The 19827-nt window shown below is 38.0% G+C and overlaps 2 protein-coding genes across 2 annotated transcripts; both read right to left on the bottom strand.

The window, feature by feature from the left end:
- Nucleotides 1–1127: 1127 nt before the first annotated feature.
- On the bottom strand, nucleotides 1128–2812 carry LOC126822240 (sex peptide receptor-like). Its single transcript, XM_050551008.2, has one exon. The coding sequence runs from the start codon at nucleotides 2695–2697 to the stop codon at nucleotides 1657–1659; it is 1041 nt and encodes a 346-aa protein (XP_050406965.2). The 5' UTR covers nucleotides 2698–2812; the 3' UTR covers nucleotides 1128–1656.
- An 8274-nt stretch (nucleotides 2813–11086) lies between these two features.
- On the bottom strand, nucleotides 11087–13570 carry LOC126822238 (sex peptide receptor). Its single transcript, XM_050551005.2, has one exon. The coding sequence runs from the start codon at nucleotides 13408–13410 to the stop codon at nucleotides 12364–12366; it is 1047 nt and encodes a 348-aa protein (XP_050406962.2). The 5' UTR covers nucleotides 13411–13570; the 3' UTR covers nucleotides 11087–12363.
- Between the last annotated feature and the right edge of the window lie 6257 nt (nucleotides 13571–19827).

Here is a 19827-nt window from a genome sequence, read left to right as displayed (position 1 = left end):
AAATGTGGGCGTATAAAAACAGAAATGATTATTATTATATACGTTGCGACCCATTTGTGTCCATTTCTAGCGATTTAGCTCCTTTAATATCAAGCGTCAGCCGTTCTTGCAATACTAGTTCAAAAATAGACGATGAGAAATGAAAATATTGAGAATTTCAGTCAAAGTTATAAGTGTTTGAAGTTTTAACAAGATAGACCCGATAGTCGAGTACCATTGTTATTATAATAAACATAGTTTAGTTTATCCATTTTATCATTAAATTTCAAAAGGTGAAACGGTTCTAATCCATTAAATATCGAAGACATCAGATGGACTTGGGAGTTGATTATGGACTTGTCATGTGAATAAACGTCTTAATATTAATTTATATAACATTTGAAGCCTGTAAGAAGACCTGTGATAGGCAGATTTAGCTCTCTCATAATGTATTTTTAAATATGGTCCAGAAATTACAGACAGGACACCCAATGTTTATATTTGTACTCCATGGTGCTAGCGTCATATGGGGTCTAATCTACGATGGCCCATATACTACTTTTAAACATTTTGTAGTTTTGTTGGGTTTTTTTTTTTTTTTTTTTTAGTTTTAGGTTTGTTTTCTTAGTTCTCAGCTAGGTGAAAACCAAAACATTATTTGTTCGCTATACAGTTACGTTAAGTACCATCAGGATAAATATATTTAAATATAAAGTCATGTTGTTAATCGATGGATTGACTGAAGCTTAAGGTCGCACTCAACTCAACGGCTGCCTTGTAAGGTTCCATATAAGCGAAATAATATTGAGCGCATAAACATTAATCAATCAAATTGTTTTATGTATTTTTTTTATTTCAAATATCGTTTGTTTTCGGGCAGCATCGGTCACTTTTGCTGATTGACATACTTTTCTTGTTTTTCAGAATGTTGTCATACTCGTGATCACTTTCTGTGTAGTTAATTTGCGCTCTTCTTTGGAATCGCCCTGTTTGTACACATAAAAACGAGACCTATTAGTAACACGTGAGTTCCCACCTAGGTGAAAACGTTATCACCGAGGTGAAAACGTTATCACCTAGGTGAAATCGTTTCCACCGAGGTGAAAAGGTTTCCATCTAGGTGAGAACTAAAAAAAAACACACCTAAAACTAAAAAACAAAACCCAAAATTACAAAATATTTATAAGTCGTATTTGGGCCACCGTAGCCACCGTACTAATCACATCGTTCTTTTCTATTCTCTGCTCTCTTGTTTTTGCAAACAGTTTTTGGTTTAATCAACAATATTATTTGATTAACGATGACATTTCTCATAGCCATTTCAGAGCTACAAATTAGGATAACTTTGGCCCTAAACATAAAAATAGTTCACTGTATTGGGCTCGCTTTGGCTTTAAATATGGTCCGGAGATTATAGGTAGGACACCTAATGTTTATAATTTTATTCCATGGTTCTAAAACCAAACGGGGTCTCACCACTCGTGTTCTCTTTTGTTTTTGCGGAAAGTTCGTTTTAACCGGAATCAGCCATCCATAACCACAATTTGACGAAGATCGCCGCAAACTAAAGGGTTGTTTGAGACGGAGTCAAACTTATTTTCACGGTCTATGTCGTAATACTATCTCCAGTATCGGAAACCAATCTATACACGTCTAAGAAATACACCTTTTCCCAGATTACTTTTTATTGAAAAACAAGATTTTTCTTAGTGCTAATCGAAATTTTGTCCCCATGGTACAGCAAATACAGAAATTAAAAGCACTGGTAGTATATAAAATCTGGATTAGTATTGTATCGAGAATGTTTATGTATCTAAGCAGGAAATGGAACGAGTGTGACGTACCATAGATAGTAAGGAGAAGAAACACTTGAAATATAGTATGTGGTATTTCACAAATGAGAAACGCTATCAATATAGCAATTAATAATAGAGTTGTTTGGTGAGATTCATTTTTCCGACTACTAAGTTGTTGACTCATGGCTTCTCTCGACTTTGCCGCGGACTTGATGGTATAAACCAATTTACACGTAATCAACAACATGCCAACACAAGGAATAATTTGAACAAAAATAATCTCCAGGATAGTTTGTATATACAAATAACTTTGCTTCATTACTATCAAACATAACGTAAAATAATCTTCCTTCTCTTCGTCGTTCCAAAACGCCACAAGGACTATTTTCGTCATAAAGAATTCAGATACAAACCCAAAAAAAGAAATAGCAAAAACAATAATAACAACTCGAATACCAATCTTATAGCGACACCAAATTTTAGCTTTAATTGGGTGGCAAACTGAAATGTAGCGAAGGACACCCAGATACAGCGTTAACCACACTGATGACGTATTCAACATCCGGGTAACAATTATGAATGGCAGACCGAAATACACACACCAGTGGTAAGGCGTGTAGCTCTTGAAATAGGGAACACAAATATACAGAGACACTGGTAAAGAAAGCAAGGCACGTGATAAATCAGCTACAGCGATGGCTGACAACACAAATGACGTCACAGATCGCATTTCCTTCCTCTGTAAAACGATTAGAAATAAAATGTTTAATATAATCACTGTTATACAGATAATGGCATTGAGAGGACCATCAAGTATCCAAAATGTAGAATTGTTTTTCGCACGCACCCAGAAGTTTTCGACTTGTCCCGTGTGGTAAAGTTCACCAATCAATGTTTTATTTTCCATAGTTGTATTTTCCATGGCTGAAATAACGTCGAACTCTGAATGGAATATCAGTCCCAAAATGGTTCAGTTCTTTACAGTATTTACAAAAATATATGAGCTTAAATAATCCCAACATTCGGCATCCTCTAATCTGCAGACGAGTGTTTTACAGGGTTACTTGACATAACGAGATACACGAAATTAGCCAATCAAGTAGGCTATGAATCATATATGGAAGGGAAGTGCTGCCAATATTAAATACTCTTCCAAAAATCCTTTCCCAGTTGCAAAACTTTTTTGTCGAGTTGTGATTGAGGCGACAGACAGTCAGACAGTGCGAATAGCTTTGCGTTGTTCATTTACTGCCTTCGTTTCTATAACCAGAAGGCGATGACAACAAGTGATTTCATTTTGCTTCACGGTTTATATCAAGAATGCGCAGTCCTAGAGAAATCTAGATTTGAAGCTTAAAGTACAATATTGGTGTCGATGAGGGAAAACTTAATATTCAGCGGTATACCAAAAAGAGCTGAGACGGAAGATACTGAAGAAATTATCCCCCAGTTCATGGACATCAATATGCAAATAATTCCACCTATATCATTTCATCGGAAAAAAATTCAAGTGTTAGGCGAAAACGAACACCCACTTTACAATACAAGACCCATTGTCTGTCGCGTCAAGAAATTTAAAGACCGGGAGCTAGTTCGGAATGCGGCCCGTAATTTGAAGGGCACCAAATTCGGTGTAAATGAGCAGTTTCCTAGGGAAACCAACGATAGGCGCCATTCACTTTGACCGTACTTTTAAAGGTCAGAAGAAAAAAGCACACTTCAAGCGTGATAAACTCTTTATTGAAGATGTAGAATTTCTTCCACCAGTAAATGCTGGGACGAGAATGAAAATCGATGAAAGACCACAGCATATACTCCAAGGGGCTCGACCAAAACAATTTGGAAATACCCGACGTGCGCCACGTAAATAGCCTTTGCAAGGAGGATCTCGTCAATGTCATAATAGAGATCATTCACGTGGAACAGACTCTCACACTACCAACATAACCAGCCAGCAACCCTGATGTACAGAAAAACAATTTACAATTTCTAATTTTAAATGTTTGTGGTATGCGGTCAAAGATAATGTATCCTGAATTTAAATCTCTAATAAACAAGTATGACATCCTATGTTTTACAGAGACTAAATTAGATAATTTAGATGAAATTAATTGCGAAAATATTTTGTTTTCTATAATAAAAATCGAAAAAAAATATCCAATCACCGGTCTGGAGGTATGGCCCTTGACTTTAAAAATCACCTAGATACATAAAATACATAAAACCGATTAAAACAGAATGTCATTTTGTTTATTGGTTCAAAATTTGTGGAAAAATGCTCCATGATTTATATATTGGTATACAGATGCACACCATTGCTGCTTTAGAAGCTGCTCTTGTCCAAGAATGGAACAATTTGCCCAGGCCTTCTTTCAAACATTGGTAAATTCCATGCGACGTCGCTGCACAGCGTGCGTAAGAGCCCGTGGGGGACACACGCGCTACTGACATCTGTGTCGTACTTTTGGTTTTGACCCCTCTGACTTTGTACCGTTGATTACAGATTAAACATCCATAAGTGTACAAATGTGTTGTTATTGATGTGTTCCCATTTGAATATTGTTCACAACAAGAAGCAAAATAAATAAGATATGTTTACAGGATCATTTTGTTATACGAAAAACTAAGTGATGCGTTTTCCATGGCACTCAGTATATATTTTTTTTCTTTAATCCACACAAAACAAGGACTATTACCTTCTCAAGAAAATTAAACCACACTCTTAACACTATTTGCTGTGCTGGAGCTGCGTTAACTGATAGCAAAGAACACAAGAATTGGTAATTGTAAAAGGGCCGTTCCTACTAATTATTCCGTTATAAAAGTACTGATTTGTTTCAGAAGTTTAAAATATCGTTTAAACAGAAGGTCCTTAGAATCAATATACTGAGCTTTGATGTCGCTGTTATTATGTAGACGTAATCCGAAATGAGTGTACTAAAACAAAGGTACTGTACCTTGAAAACGTAAGTATTTTTGATGGCCTTAGAACAATCACTGGATTACTGAGAGCTACATCTTATAACCTACCGTAAATTGCATCAGGGTTCACTTCGATTGAAATTAGACGGTAGCCCCATAAACTAACACCGTTTTACAAAATGGTGAATTTGGAAATTCTCGTTCTCAATTGTGGAAATCACTTTTTTATTTGGACATTTATTGTTTTAATGAAAGAATTTCTATTTATTGTTTTTTTTATTTTGGGGAATATTTTACACTTCTTGCCAAAATATTTTAGACAAATGAAATTTTGAAATTGTCGAACCTTTGAAAACTGGTAGATGTTATTTAAATTTGACACGCCCCGCCCCGCCTCACACACACACACACACACACACACACACACACACACACCCGCCTCTCACATGCACACACACACACACACACGCGACCACACGCCATCACAGACTTTAACAACAGCACGAATAATATATTTTCATGTTGTTTATTACAAAATGTATATATTTCCCCCACAGTCTTTTATTTTAAAAAAATATGTATACAACATTACTCTTTTTTCTCCTCAAAAATTAGTGATTAGAACGCTCCGTTACTCATGTCATTGTTTTTGTCTTTATGTATTTTCATTATCTATTTGAACTCCTGAAACACGTAACTTATTTTTTCTTGAAATATCACAAGTAAATGATATAGCCGTGTGTGAAACTATCATATCCTTTAGTTTCGAGTAATATTCATTTTGAGCTTTTTTTAAAGCATCCCCGTGAAAAAATATTATCTAAAATACTTAATCATTCGATATTCTATTAATTTGAAGAGAAAAAAACACACCCCAAAAAATGTTTAGGAAGCAAATTTTTTAGCGTTAATATCCCCGTGAATAATATTATCTAAAATACTAAATCATTCGATTTACCGTATATTCCCAAAACCTGTAAGAAATAAATTTGTTAATTATCATCCTAGTTTATAAATGAAATGTGTTCATTTTATTGTATTTCATACTTGGTCATTTTTGAGTAGCATCAGATTTCTCCGATATTAAATAGATTAGAACGGTTCAGCCATAATTTAATTTAAAAATGGAGGTCGGTGGTTGCAATTATTGCACACGTCTTGTCAAACCTTCAAAGCCTAATATCTTCGCTCACAATATAGTAATTAGAATGAAATTTCAAATTATTCCTTTTATATTGTCTATTTTCGAACTATTGCAGCAAGAATGGCTGGTGCGCGGAAAAAAAGTCACAGGAAAAAAGGTCACAGTAAAAAAGTCACAAATTTGCCTAGGTAAAAAAAAACACAGGAAAAAAAGTCACAGTTTTTTATTACATCTCAAATTCAATAACAATATAAACAATAACATACATATTTAACCTTTCATTACACATATGTTCATTACACAGATGAACCAGACTGTTTTAGTCTTTAGAAATCAGCACATTTTGATATCATAGCACATTTGACGTATTAGCACATATGGCATATCAGAACATCTGACATTTTAATACATTATAGCACATTTGACTTATCAGTACATCAGACATTTTAGCACATTCTAGCTCATTCAACATTCTAGCACATCAATACTCTATGTTAATTCTAATGTTCCATCCAACTCCATGTAATAATTCTGGGATGGATTTGGCACAAGGGGCATGTTGTTGGTACAGGGGGCACTGTTCATGGTTGCGTCATGTACGTTCCAAACTTCAGGAGGGAACATGGGGGGGGGGGGTCAAAGAGCCAATCTGTTTGTATAGTGTTTGCAGCAAGGTAATGTAGAGTAACCACTCTATTAACCAAACCTAATTAACTCAAAGACAAATAACTTAAAAGATCAAAGATATACTCACTCTACAATACAATATATATATAAGTTGTGACTTTTTTTACCTGTGTTTTTTTTACTGTGTTTTTTTTACTGTGACTTTTTTACCTGTGACTTGTTTTCCTAGATTCTAATGGCTAGCTCTTTATCTAAATCTTACATAATGTATCTTTAAGTTAAAGGTTCAAACATGAATTTATAGATAAATGTTACAAGTTCTTTACATGAAATTTTTATAATAATCTACTGGAAATATACATAACAGGGATAAAGCGTAACGTTTCCATGATACAATAACCATGTAATTGAACAGACAACACTTCAAAATTCATACGTTCATGAAATAAAATCTTACCAATCGGCGTATAGATACGATGAGCATTCATTAAAAACATAGAGAATATAAAATATTTGACTGGACAAAAAGATTATGTATACAAAATATTGCAAATACGATAATATATATAATAGATTTCCATGACAATGGATTATAAATAATATTAGGTAACAGAGAGAGAGAGAGAAATGGGGTTTAACGTCCACTCGACACAAACTAGGTCATTTCGGGACTAACCTATGGTTTTAATTTTATTTACATAATTCGCTCGCGCGTAGGGCTCTTTAGCAGTGGGAGGAAACCGGAGGACCCGGAGAAAACCCACTCCTTGCCACGTACAACCGGGGATTCGAAACCACGCCAGTCGACTCAATGACAGACTTTATGATACAGCCCGCGCACGCTAACCATTCAGCCATCCAACCCCCCATATTAGGTAACGTACAACAACATATTATAAGTATATAATACATAACATGACATTAAAATATACATCGTCTTCCTGGTATAGTTTGACAATGGCCAATATAGGAATAATGAGATGAAATAAAGGTTCATAGACCAATTAAGTAATCTGGCTATAATAAAACTTAACCTTTCATTAATTTACATAATCTTCCTGGTATAATTTGATAATAGAACCAATCAGAAGTGAAGAGATTAATAGATCAATTATGTAATATGGCTGTAAACTTGTTTATATCCACCTAATATTATAGAGAAATAAAGATATACAGGGTTTAAAATCCCCATAAATAGTGTCGAAGTAAAAAGTGTAAAAACATATATTAGCGATGTTTTTGTTCATGTGCTTTTTTGATAAAATAAAATGAATTCATCGATTTTCTTCACAAAAATGGATAAATATTATCGAATGCATCACAATGGTAGACAGTAGTATCGAAGGTTGGTACAAAATGACAAGTTTACAGAAGTTATGTCCGAGATTTGAGTAAAGAATTTTCGTTCGGCGCAAGATTCAGCGACGGCCAAATTTACCGCTTCCAATGGACCAATGCATCCAAGCGTAATATTTAATTTATGTTTAAAATTATGTTTAATTTAATTTAATTTTATATTTAATTTATGTCGGCACAAAAAGCAACGAGATTTTATTAAGAGGCCACTCCCGTTAAGCGGTCAGTTGTGAAAATTCCCTTGGGTGGCTGCTTAATGCAGATTCTACTGTATTAAGATTTTATTTAAAAATGATTAGGATATTAACACGGTGGGAAAGGGGCAAATTAAGCATTTAGATCTGGTTTGAACCGGCCAATAAAGTATGCTTCCATATCCTTCTCTTGATAGTATTGTCAATATTGACTATATAAAAAGGAAAACTACTAAATTTAATAGTTAAATTCTTGTCCAGGATGGAAAGATTTCTGTTCAGACTGAAATATTTAATAAATGCATTGTGTCCATTTTTATCCAAATTTTAATTTACATAATTGTAACGGTTTCGAGGAAAGAATATAACCAGTATGTACCAGAAGTATGGGACATAACTCTTTCAGACATCAGGACTCAGACTAGCAATTATTTGCCCTTTGACTTCAATGTTAAATGACTGTAACATCACAGGCTGTAGCTTTTTGCTCAACATTCCGTTGGTTCCAATCTTTATAGGCACAATGGGGACAACATTTGGCAATCTCCTCATCATAATTTTGTAGGGGGTTGACCGTTTAGATTTTTTGCTACACGGATTTGAAGTTGACAGGGGTGAAAATCTCACTTCCGACACAATGATTGCTCTGCAGAAAGACACTTTACACCCCCTATCCCTCCGCTGTAATATCATCAGTATTACCCAAAACTGCTATGAAATTGCAAATTTGATCCCTTTTCTCCAATTCTAGACCAAAAAGTCAACCCAAAAATGCAGGAAGAGGGGAGAAAAAAATTAAGGGAAAAATTGTCTATTTATAACTCGCACTACATTCGTCCATCATGAAATAAGGGGAAATAATTACTAGTCTTAGTCCATAAGGATGCATACCACCATTAATGTCCCCATGGAGCACATCAAACGACCAAACAAAATTTTTGTGTAGTTTTAGCCAGTGGTTTCTATATACACTGTACGGCAAGTTCACATCAATCTGATTATAATCACAAATAAAGACCTCCCGTAATAGTGATTTTGCCAATTTATTACCAAAAAACACACTTAATCCCCGCATTTATATATATTCATCACAACAATCGAAGATATAGGTCCATGTAAATAAATGAAGTATTTATCACTTTTATAAGTTCTCACAGATTCACAGTACTTTGTATGTTCTTGCAAAATTCGTAATTAATAACACGAATTCCGATGCGTAGTACTCAATTTTACTAAACGTTATAAATGTTTCCTAGCCATCAGAATTCTGCATAATCCAGAAAATGGCATTTCGGAGACCCTAGATTCAAAATTTTCTCAGGGGAGGCATACCCCCGAACCCCACTAGAAAACTCGGCTCGTGACTGTTTCGCTCGTATTAGGGGCCTGGGCATCAGACGGTCTCATTTTTGCTAAACACCCCCCACCCCGTTCCACACATCCCCAAACAAAATCGATCTGGGTGTTAAATGATACTGAGTCGGGAGTTTTTCTGCCAATATCGCCCACTGTATTGCGAAAAGTGACCGATTTCGACAGAGTACGCCATAGTGCCGCTGCCCGGGAAAAATTTCCCTCATAGAACACTGTATGGCGTATGCCCGTTTTCATTAGCCCAGTCGGGACAGAACAGTAGGACGATAAGCCCCATTTCATTTCATTTCCGACATCAATAGAGATGTTAAAGGTATACATATTCTATACATCATATCTAAAAGTTAAACGATTTCATACAAAATTGACAAAGCTGTGGATTAAGAGAAATTGACAAAAAAAGTCCGCGTTTGTCTGTGATTAATAGGACTATTTTGTCAAAATTCCCATTATCCATATTTTTTCAATTTTTTATGAAATCATACCACAATATAAATCTGTTACCACTCACTACGTCATCAAACAACATGAAATGGGGTTTAACGTCCTACTGTTTTGATCCTACTGGACTATATAATGATGTAGACGGTCGATCATACGTCATGCAGTGTGCTAAGAGGGAAATTCTGACCGGACAGCGGCGCTATATGGCCTACTCATATTCCGAATTCCAACTGTCGAGGGTTCTTTTGCGTGCACGCCTGTTCCCCGGCACCTTTCATTCATTTGAACAAGAATATGCATATCTAACATAACTTTCCTTGTTGGTTACACTTTACAATACATTTGGCGCTATTGACAAGGAAAAACCGCTCTTGAGATTAGTAAGACTGGATAATTTATCTAAATCATGGAGCCAGGGTTGGTATATTGGATCAAGCCCAGTCGAAAATATTTTTATATAATATAAACAAAAACAATTTATATGTCAAGGTTTTACCTATAAAAATATCCCCAACGATTGATTGTAACCAGTGATTACGTTTCTAGTGTAAGGAAAGATTTGTAATATATATAAGAATCTTCAATGAAAAAAATGGAATTAAACAGTTAGAAGGTTTAATGGATCCATGTGATTTAAAGCGTCGACACATGGATCCAAAATTTTCACAGTCTACAACAGAATACAATAATAATAAATAATAATAATAATAGCTTTATTTCCAATCAAGGGCCCACAGGGGACATGGTACAGAGCAAACAAAGAGAGAAAACCCAAATGACAGTCAAGTAAGAAAATATAATAGTATACATAGCTCCCAACAGGGGAGATACACATCTCTGTATATATCGATGTCATCCTTATCAGTGTGGGGGGGGGGGACTGAATGGTTAGCGTGCGCGCGCTGTAGCATAAAGTCTGTCATTGAGTCGACTGGCGTGGTTTCGAATCCCCGGTTGTACGTGACAAGGAGTAGGGTCGCCAGTCCAACCTCGTGGGTTTTCTCCGGGTCCTCCGGTTTCCTCCCACTGCTAAAGACCCCTATGCGAAAGCGAATTATTGAAATAAAATTAAAACCATATGTTAGTCCCGAAATGACCTAGTTTTAGTCGAGTGGACGTTAAACCCTTTTTTTTTTATAACTTATAACATCCATAATACAACGGTTATATACAGGAAACTACACACACAGCTGTGTCATTAAATATAAGCTAAATAAAAGTTCTCTATCCCCTAGCTTGTGTTTTCCGGTGGTGTTTCCCTGCCTCTCAGCCAAGGGGGCTGTGGGGTCGTCCCTGTGAGAATACGAAATGATGCCCAACCCGCACGTTCTTTATGTTGTTATCTTACTGTGAAAAGTTGGGCTTCTGATATCCAATATTTAAGAAAAACATTTTTTTTAAAATTGGTACACGAATCGTGTCCCAGAATGTTTTCGAGTGTCAGTTGTATGAAGCGACTCGATGATAGAGGCTGAACATATCCAATGTAGGAGAATACTATCGGTGTAGATGGAATAACCAGACGCCAAAGACTGCCATCCAATTCAGACTATTCACCGAACATAATTGACTAGAAATTACAGTAAAAACAGAAACAATTTAATGTAAATCAGTTTATATACATTCATATTACATTATTATATGCGTTGCGACCCATTTGTGTCCATTTCTAGCGATTTAGCTCCTTTAATATCAAGAGCCAGTCGTTCTTGCTATACCAGTTCAAAAATAGATAACGAGAAATGAAAATATTGAGAATTTCAGTCAAAGTTATAAGTGTTTGAAGTGTTAACAAGAAAGACCTGATAGTCGAGTACCATTGTTATCATAATAAACATAGTTTAGATTATCAATTTTATCATTAAATTTCAAAAGGTGAAAGGGTTCTAATCCATTAAATATCGAAGACACCAGATGGACTTGGGAGTTGATTATGGACTTGTCATGTGAATAAACGTCTTAATATTAATTTATATAACATTTGAAGCCTGTAGAAGACCTGTGATAGGCAGATTTAGCTCTCTCATAATGTATCTTTAAATATGGTCCAGAAATTACAGACAGGACACCCAATGTTTATATTTGTACTCCATGGTGCTAGCGTCATATGGGGTCTGATCACATCGTTCTTTTCTATTCTCTGCTCTCCTGTTTTTGCAGACAGTTTTTGGTTTAATCAACAATATTATTTGACTAACGATGCCATATATCGTAGCCATTTCAGAGCTACAAATTAGGATAAATTTGGCCCTAAACATAAAAATAGTTCACTGTATTGAGCTCGCTTTGGCTTTAAATATGGTCCGGAGATTACTGGTAGGACACCTAATGTTTATAATTTTATTCCATGGTTCTAAAACCAAACGGGGTCTCACTAGTCGTGTTTCCTTATGTTTTTGCGGACAGTTCGTTTTGACAGGGTTATTCGAGACGGAGTCAAGCCTTTTTTTCACAATCCATGTTGTAATATAATCTCCAGTGTCGGAAACATATCTTTACGCGTCTAAGAAATACACCTTTTCCCAGATTACTTTTTATTGAAAAACAAGATTTTTCTCAGTGTCAACCGAAATTTTGTCCCCATGGTACAGTAAATACAGAAATTAAAAGTACTGGTAATAAATAAAATCTGGATTAATATTGTATCGAAAATGTTTAGGTAACTCAACAGGAAATCGAACAAGTGTGACGTTTCATAGATAGTAAGGAGCGTGAACACTTGAAATATAGTATGTGGTATTTCAAATATGAGAAATGCTATCAATATGACAATTAACAATAGAGTTGATTGGCGTGATTCATTTTTCCGACTACTAAATTGTTGACTCATGGCTTCTCTCGACTTTGCTGCGGACTTGATGGTATAAACCAATTTACACGTAATCAACAACAATCCAACACATGGAATAATTTGAACAAAAATAATTTTGAGGATAATTTGTGTATAAAAATAATTGTGCCACATGTCCATCAGATCTGCCAAACATAACGAAACATTCCCCTTCTCTTCATCGTTCCACGACACCACAGGGGTGATTTTCGTCATAAAAAAATCAGTTACAAACAAAACAAGAGAAATAACAAAAATAATAGTAACAACTCGAATAACAATCTTATAGCGACACCAAAGTTTAGCTTTCATTGGATGGCAAACTGAAATGTAGCGAAGGACACCCAGATATAGCGTTAACCACACTGACGACGTATTCAACATCCGGGTAACTGTGAAAAATGGCATCTTTAAATAAACACACCAGTGGTAAGGCGTGTAGCTTTTGAAATAGGGAACACAAATATACAGAGACACTGGTACAGAAATCAGGGCACGTAATAAATCAGCTACAGCGATCGCCGACAACACAAATGACGTCACAGATCGCATTTCCTTCCTCTGTAAAACAATTAGAAATAAAACATTTAATACTATCACTGTTATGCAAATAATTGCATTTAGAGGACCATCAAGTATCCAAAATGTAGAATTGTTTTTCGCGCGCAGCCAGAATTCTATGACTTGTCCCGTGTGGTAAAGTTCACCATTCAAAGTTGTATTTTTCATAGTTGTATTTTCCATGGCTGAAATAACGCCGAATCTATGAATGGAATATCAGTCCAAAATGGTTCAGTTCTTTACAGTATTTACAAAAATATATGAGCTTAAATAATCTCAACATTCGGCATCCTCTAATCTGCAGACGAGTGTTTTACAGGGTTACTTGACATAGCGAGATACACGAAACTAGCCAATCAAGTGAGAATCATATAAACATTATGGGAGGGTAAGACTGCCAATATTAAATACTCTGCTAAACTTTTCTGTTGAGTTGTGATTGAGGCGACAGTCAGACAGTGCGAATAGCTTTGCGTTGTTCATTTCCTGCCTTCGTTTCTATAACCGGAGAAATCTAAAGTTGAAGCTTAATTAAACAATAGGATTACGTATGATATGACAGATGCAGACCGGAAACTGAACAGCAATGTAGCGAAAATAGAGCCAATTATAGAGTACTAGCAGGATACCCGGCTTCGCTCGGGGGTCATAACTCCGAAACCGGAAGTGGTAGACTAACGCCACCTGGCCTATGTTACTCCCCGGTCCGAGCTACCCCTATACCCCAAATTTCAGACTCGGGGCAGACCTAGTGTTGCTGCCAACCCCGAACAGACCGGCTTCGCACGGGGGTCATAACTCCGAAACCGGAAGTGGTAGACTAACGCCACCTGGCCTATGTTACTCCCCGGTCCGAGCTACCCCTATACCCCAAATTTCAGACTCGGGGCAGACCTAGTGTAGCCGCCAACCCCGAACAGACAGACTTCGCACGGGGGTCATAACTTCGAAACCAGAAGTGGTAGACTAACGCCACCTGGCCTATGTTACTTCCCGGTCCGAGCTACCCCTATACCCCAAATTTCAGACTCGGGACAGACCTAGTGTAGCCGCCAACCCCGAACAGACCGGCTTCGCTCGGGGGTCATAACTCCGAAACCGGAAGTGGTAGACTAACGCCACCTGGCCTATGTTACTCCCCGGTCCGAGCTACCCCTATACCCCAAATTTCAGACTCGGGGCAGATGTAGCCGCCAACCCCGAACAGACAGACTTCGCTCGGGGGTCATGAATCCGAAACCGGAAGTGGTAGTCTAACGCCTCCTGGCCTTTGTTACTCCCCGGTCCGAGCTACCCCTATACCCCAAATTTCAGACTCGGGGCAGACCTACTGTAGCCGCCAACCCCGAACAGACCGGCTTCGCTCGGGGGTCATAACTCCGAAACCAGAAGTGGTAGACTAACGCCACCTGGCCTATGTTACTCCCCGGTCCGAGCTCCCCCTATACCCCAAATTTCAGACTCAGGGCAGACCTAGTGTAGCCGCCAACCCCGAACAGACAGACAGACAGACAGACAAACGACAGTCACAAATATTAGTATAGAAGATGGTGAAGCTACAGGAGCCCAGTGAGATTTAATCAAAATATTGAGTCCAAAAGGTTTTGAGGTCTACAGCACATATTTTACCCCTAGATCATTTTGGAAAGGCAAGTCTTAAGCTTTGTAACCTGTGCATATACCTGGGAGCACTCACCATAACCCTCCCAAATTTAATTAGAGTTAAAATTCAATGTCCATCCACAATTTTCTTAAAATTTAGAGTCCATAACTGAAACGAAGCCTAAAAAGCTAGCTAACCAAGTCAGGAAACCAAAAATATACTGAGCGCCATGGAAAACGCATCACTTTTTTTCCCCAAATATTTTATTACTAGGTGGTTTTGTATGTATAATATTCACGTGCAGCATTGTGTGTGAGCCCTTTAAAAGCATGTTTTCAACTTAATGTGCAGTACCCGAACTGGGAAACGTCAATCTGTCATAATTGTCATCAGTCCACTATTGTAAGGTTGGTGGAACGTGTTCGAGTTACTAGATCAAGACGTGACCGTCAACGTCCTGGTCCACAACGCGTTACAACCCAGGCTTAAGACCGCTACATCCCTGTCACTCATCTGCGTGACAGATTCCGCCCAGCGACTCGAACAGGTGCAGCAGTCGTCGGAAGACAAGGACCAGTAAGTGCCAACACCGTAAGACGTCGTCTAATAGAAGTAGGACTCCGTGCACGACGACCTTATGTTGGAGCTATCCTCAGGGATCATCACCGTCAGCGGCGTTTGATATGGGCTCAAGGACACCAGACATGGAGAAGAGTAGTCTGGCAAAGTGTGCTCTTCAGTGATGAGAGCCGCTTTCATCTTTATCACGCTGATGGCCGTCAACGTGTGTGGAGACGTCTTGGGGAACGTCTTGCAGACTGCTGCGTCTTCAAAACGAATCGATGGGGTGGGGGAAGTGTAATGGTGTGGGGAGGCTTCACATTTCATCACCGGACCGCCCTACACATTTGCAGGGGTCGCGTTAATGCTGTAGCCTACTGTGATGATGGCCCGTGGAGGACACACGCGCTACTGACATCTGTGTCGTACTTTTGGTTTTGACCCCTCTGACTTTGTACCCTTGATTACAGATTAAACATCCATAAGTGTACACATGTGTTGTTATTGTTGTGTTCCAATTTGAATATTGTTCACAATAAGAAGCAAAATAAATAAGATATGTTTACAGGATCATTTTGTTATACGGAAAACTAAGTGAAGCGTTTTCCATGGCACTCAGTATATCAATCAAGAGCGACAAAGGCTGAACAAACTTGGCCTTAAGACTATTACAATAGTTACAAAGGTCAGATTTTGGGCCGCATTATGACGCTTGAGCGACGTGACCTTGCGTTGATTCTAACACCATTTCGTTGAGTTTTACTGCACAAAATAACTACTTAAGTGCATAAAATATTGTATCAAAAAAATGCTTAATTAAGAATAGTCGCACTCCGTAAAAACACGGAATGCAGGGGATGCTCTAAAACGTCTGTTTACCCAACACGTCACCAATATCCAAAATACTGATGTACCTACATCCTCGGTATCCCCAGTGACCACATTCCGTTCTACTCTTATAAAAACGAAGGGTGTTTCATTCGTATGACTGATTTGTAAACTGTTTTTTGATTGATTCGTAGATTTTAGCTACAATCATTGGCCAAGGCAGTTAATTGAAATTGTGGAAACCTTATGGATTAACTCAGGGTATAGTGGAGTAGAGCTGTTACATAGTGGCAAATGTTATAGACGCTTCGTGCCATCTTGACACGTGAAAGTGATTTTAATATCAACATATCAACCTGTCCGGTATCGACACCCCTGGAGGTCTTGGTAGCATTCCTTATGTCATTATGTAACCGTAACTTGTTGTTGGCATGTTTTATTTAACTGTCTTTGTCTGATAAGCAAACTCTACTGAATGTTAAACGTGATATGATACATTAGCCAGTTGTCTAATAAGATCCTTTGTCTTGAAGGGTTTTTAAACCCAGAAGGGAAACGACATCGGGAGTCAGGTCCAGGCAAGGACGCAGAGAGCGGAGGCCATGGATGCCTTGGAACGAGCCGAGACGGAACGAGAGAGAGCGTCTGGGAGTTGGCACAATGTGCCAAGCTATGACATGGCTCCCTCAATACAAGTTAGTTATGTGGCCTTTAACATTACGATGTTTGTACTTGATATGTAAGAAGCAGAAAATAAAAGTATGATATGATTTTAAACTAGTCTTGTCATCTGAACCTGATATAAAGACCCAATACTGTCACAGAACGGAATAAGGCCACTTGGGATACCAAGGATGATATTTTTTGGGACTGTTCCTACATCCATCTATACTCTGGATTTGAATTTGTGGATATGATAAGGCATGATAATCAAACCTTTGAGTACGGAGCCAGATTTGGATCAGGGAAAAATAGTATAATATATATCTACTTGTCGCTTCGCTGTGGAGAGCGCTGAATCGATGCACGTATTTACCATATCGGGATTTGGTCACTTGATTCGTAAAGGAAGAATTCGGTGATTTCATTTTTAATTGTAGGTTAACGTGCTGTACAGGATCAGTGAATCAATTCACCACAGTGGGTTAATTCATTCCGTCGTTTGAGATATAGACGTTGTCGTATAAATTTTATGATTTCTATTTAGTATTTCGGGCAAATCCATTATTTTAGAAAGTAAGGGCATACGTCACATTTCCAGAATCCATTATTGTTTGATTTATAATAAAAAGTATCAAATAATATCTTGTTTATTGTTTGTTTCATGACATAGCTGCCGCTTAATCGATCATCTGAACCATGTCCATCTACACTTTTGGAGAACTTGCCAGGATGCAGATGTTTCTGATATTATAAATTTGCTACGGTTCTACACCTTGGCGAACTAAATTGAATTACTTGCTAGAAATTTAAAGTAGCTAAGTCTCTAACTCAATATAATCCAAAATCTTCAACATTGAAAACACGATTTATTTGCCAAATTAAATCAACATTCATGTTGTGATCTTACCGGAAAAAGATGGGCTTTTGATATCCAATATTTAAGACAAAATAAACATTTTACCATTGGTACACGAATCGTGTACCATAATGCGCTTCAGTCCCAGTTGTATCAAGAGACTCGAGGGACGAGGCTAGACACATTGCACCAAATCAAACGGCGTATGTAGACTGGAATAACCAGACGCTAGAAATTTGCACTCGCTTGAGACTGCTGGCTTATTTCGCCGAACGTAACTGATTTGAAATTGGAGTAAAAACGGAAACCATTGAATGTAAATCAGTTTATATACATTCATATTACAGTATTATATGCGTTGCGACCCACTTTGCGTCAATTTCTAGGGTATCATTTACAGAGGAGGAAGCTTCTATGGGTGATACTGATGATACGTCTGATCAAGAAGGTTATCGGAGGTTCGGTGAATATCGGGAGATATCAGGACGTGCAGATGAAGAACTTATATCACCAACAGAACCAGTGAGATACACGGGCGACACGTAATAGCGCCGTAGGGGTTCATTGTCAAATTTAACGCTTCAAGGAAGGGTTGATGAAAACTGCCGCGTGCTGGTTTATCTATCCATGTTTGCTTTCCTATCGATTATTGCATAAGATTTACTGTTTAGCGTATCTTTGCTTTAGTGTGTTACGTTTAATTTGCAATGATATGTACTGCGAAATGGAGGCAAACGGCCAATCAGCATTCTGTAAACTTGTACCAAGTTACGGGAATTCGAGTTACACCCCAAACGATTAGAAATCGGCTACATGCAGCCCATTTGCATTGGCGGCGACCGCGTGTTGTGCTTCTATTAACTCGCTCGCACATGACAGCGTAGAAATTTGGGTAATCGTCGATGGGCGCGTGTAATGTTTCCAGATGAGTCCGTGCTCGCGTTTGGAGGCGTGTAAATGAGCGTCATGCTAACGTTAACGTCAGACAACATGACAGATTCGGGCGTGGGTCTGTTATGGTGTGGGAGGAATCACCATGACTGGCAGAACGGACTTGTATATTGTTCAAGGAAGGGTCACTGCTGTGTACTACCGTGACCACATCCTGGCACCGATAGTTCTGCCCTTTGCTCAACGTGCAGGTCGACGTTGCATCTTTCAAGATGATAATGCCCATGCCCACCGCGCTCGTGTCGTGAATGACTACCTCTAGCGTCACCATATTGTCCATATGCCTTCGCCAGCCATGAGTCCTGACCTTTCCCCTATAGAACATTCTGGAACATGATCGGAAGACGTGTTCGTAGACGTCAACGTCAACCGACAACACTGCAAGAATTGGCAGTGGCACTGCAAGAGGAGTGGGTCAGATTGCCCCAAATCGTGATTGGACGGTTGATTAGGAGCATGCCACGACGAAATGTTGAATGTCTAAGGATTGGTGGAGCAATTACTCATTATTAAGACAAAAGGTCCATTTTCACGTTTGACAGTGTATCTCTTTGCGAGTGAAATGGGGCCGTCAGATAAGCCGCCCATATGAACTGTTTATGTTCATGTGTTGGCAATTGGCCTGTTATTAACATACACTAGTTACCTCTAATAAAAACAGCAGTGCATTTCCGCAGTTTTGTATTGTTTCTAAATATCCCCTACTTTTTTGAAGAGTATATATGGAATTACGTCTAATCACTAGTCGAGATCACGTGTTGATGTAATAATTAACAATATAAGAATAAAACGATAGTAATGTCATTTATAGAGCGTTATTCTTCCTCTTGTCAGCAAAGTGTAATCGTTTGTTGTCATCGCCTTCCCGTTATCGGCGTCGCGCGTCGCTTTTTTCAAGGCCAACGCGGGAAGAACACCATACCAAGCTATTCGCGCTGTCTGTTTGTCGCCTCGATCACAACTCGACAGAAAAGTTTTGCAACTGGGAAATGCATTTTAGCAGAGTATTTAATATTGGCAGTCTTACCCTTCCATAATGTACATGTATATAATTCACACTTGATTGGCTAATTTCGTGTATCTCTCTCTGTCAAGTAACCCTGCAAAACACTCGTATGCAGATTAGAGGATGCCGAAT

Source organism: Patella vulgata, chromosome 5 (genome assembly GCF_932274485.2).
Source record: "Patella vulgata chromosome 5, xgPatVulg1.2, whole genome shotgun sequence".
In the NCBI taxonomy this organism is placed as follows: domain Eukaryota; kingdom Metazoa; phylum Mollusca; class Gastropoda; family Patellidae; genus Patella; species Patella vulgata.
Note: the sequence above shows the minus strand (reverse complement) of the source record. Positions and strands in the feature narration are given on the sequence as shown.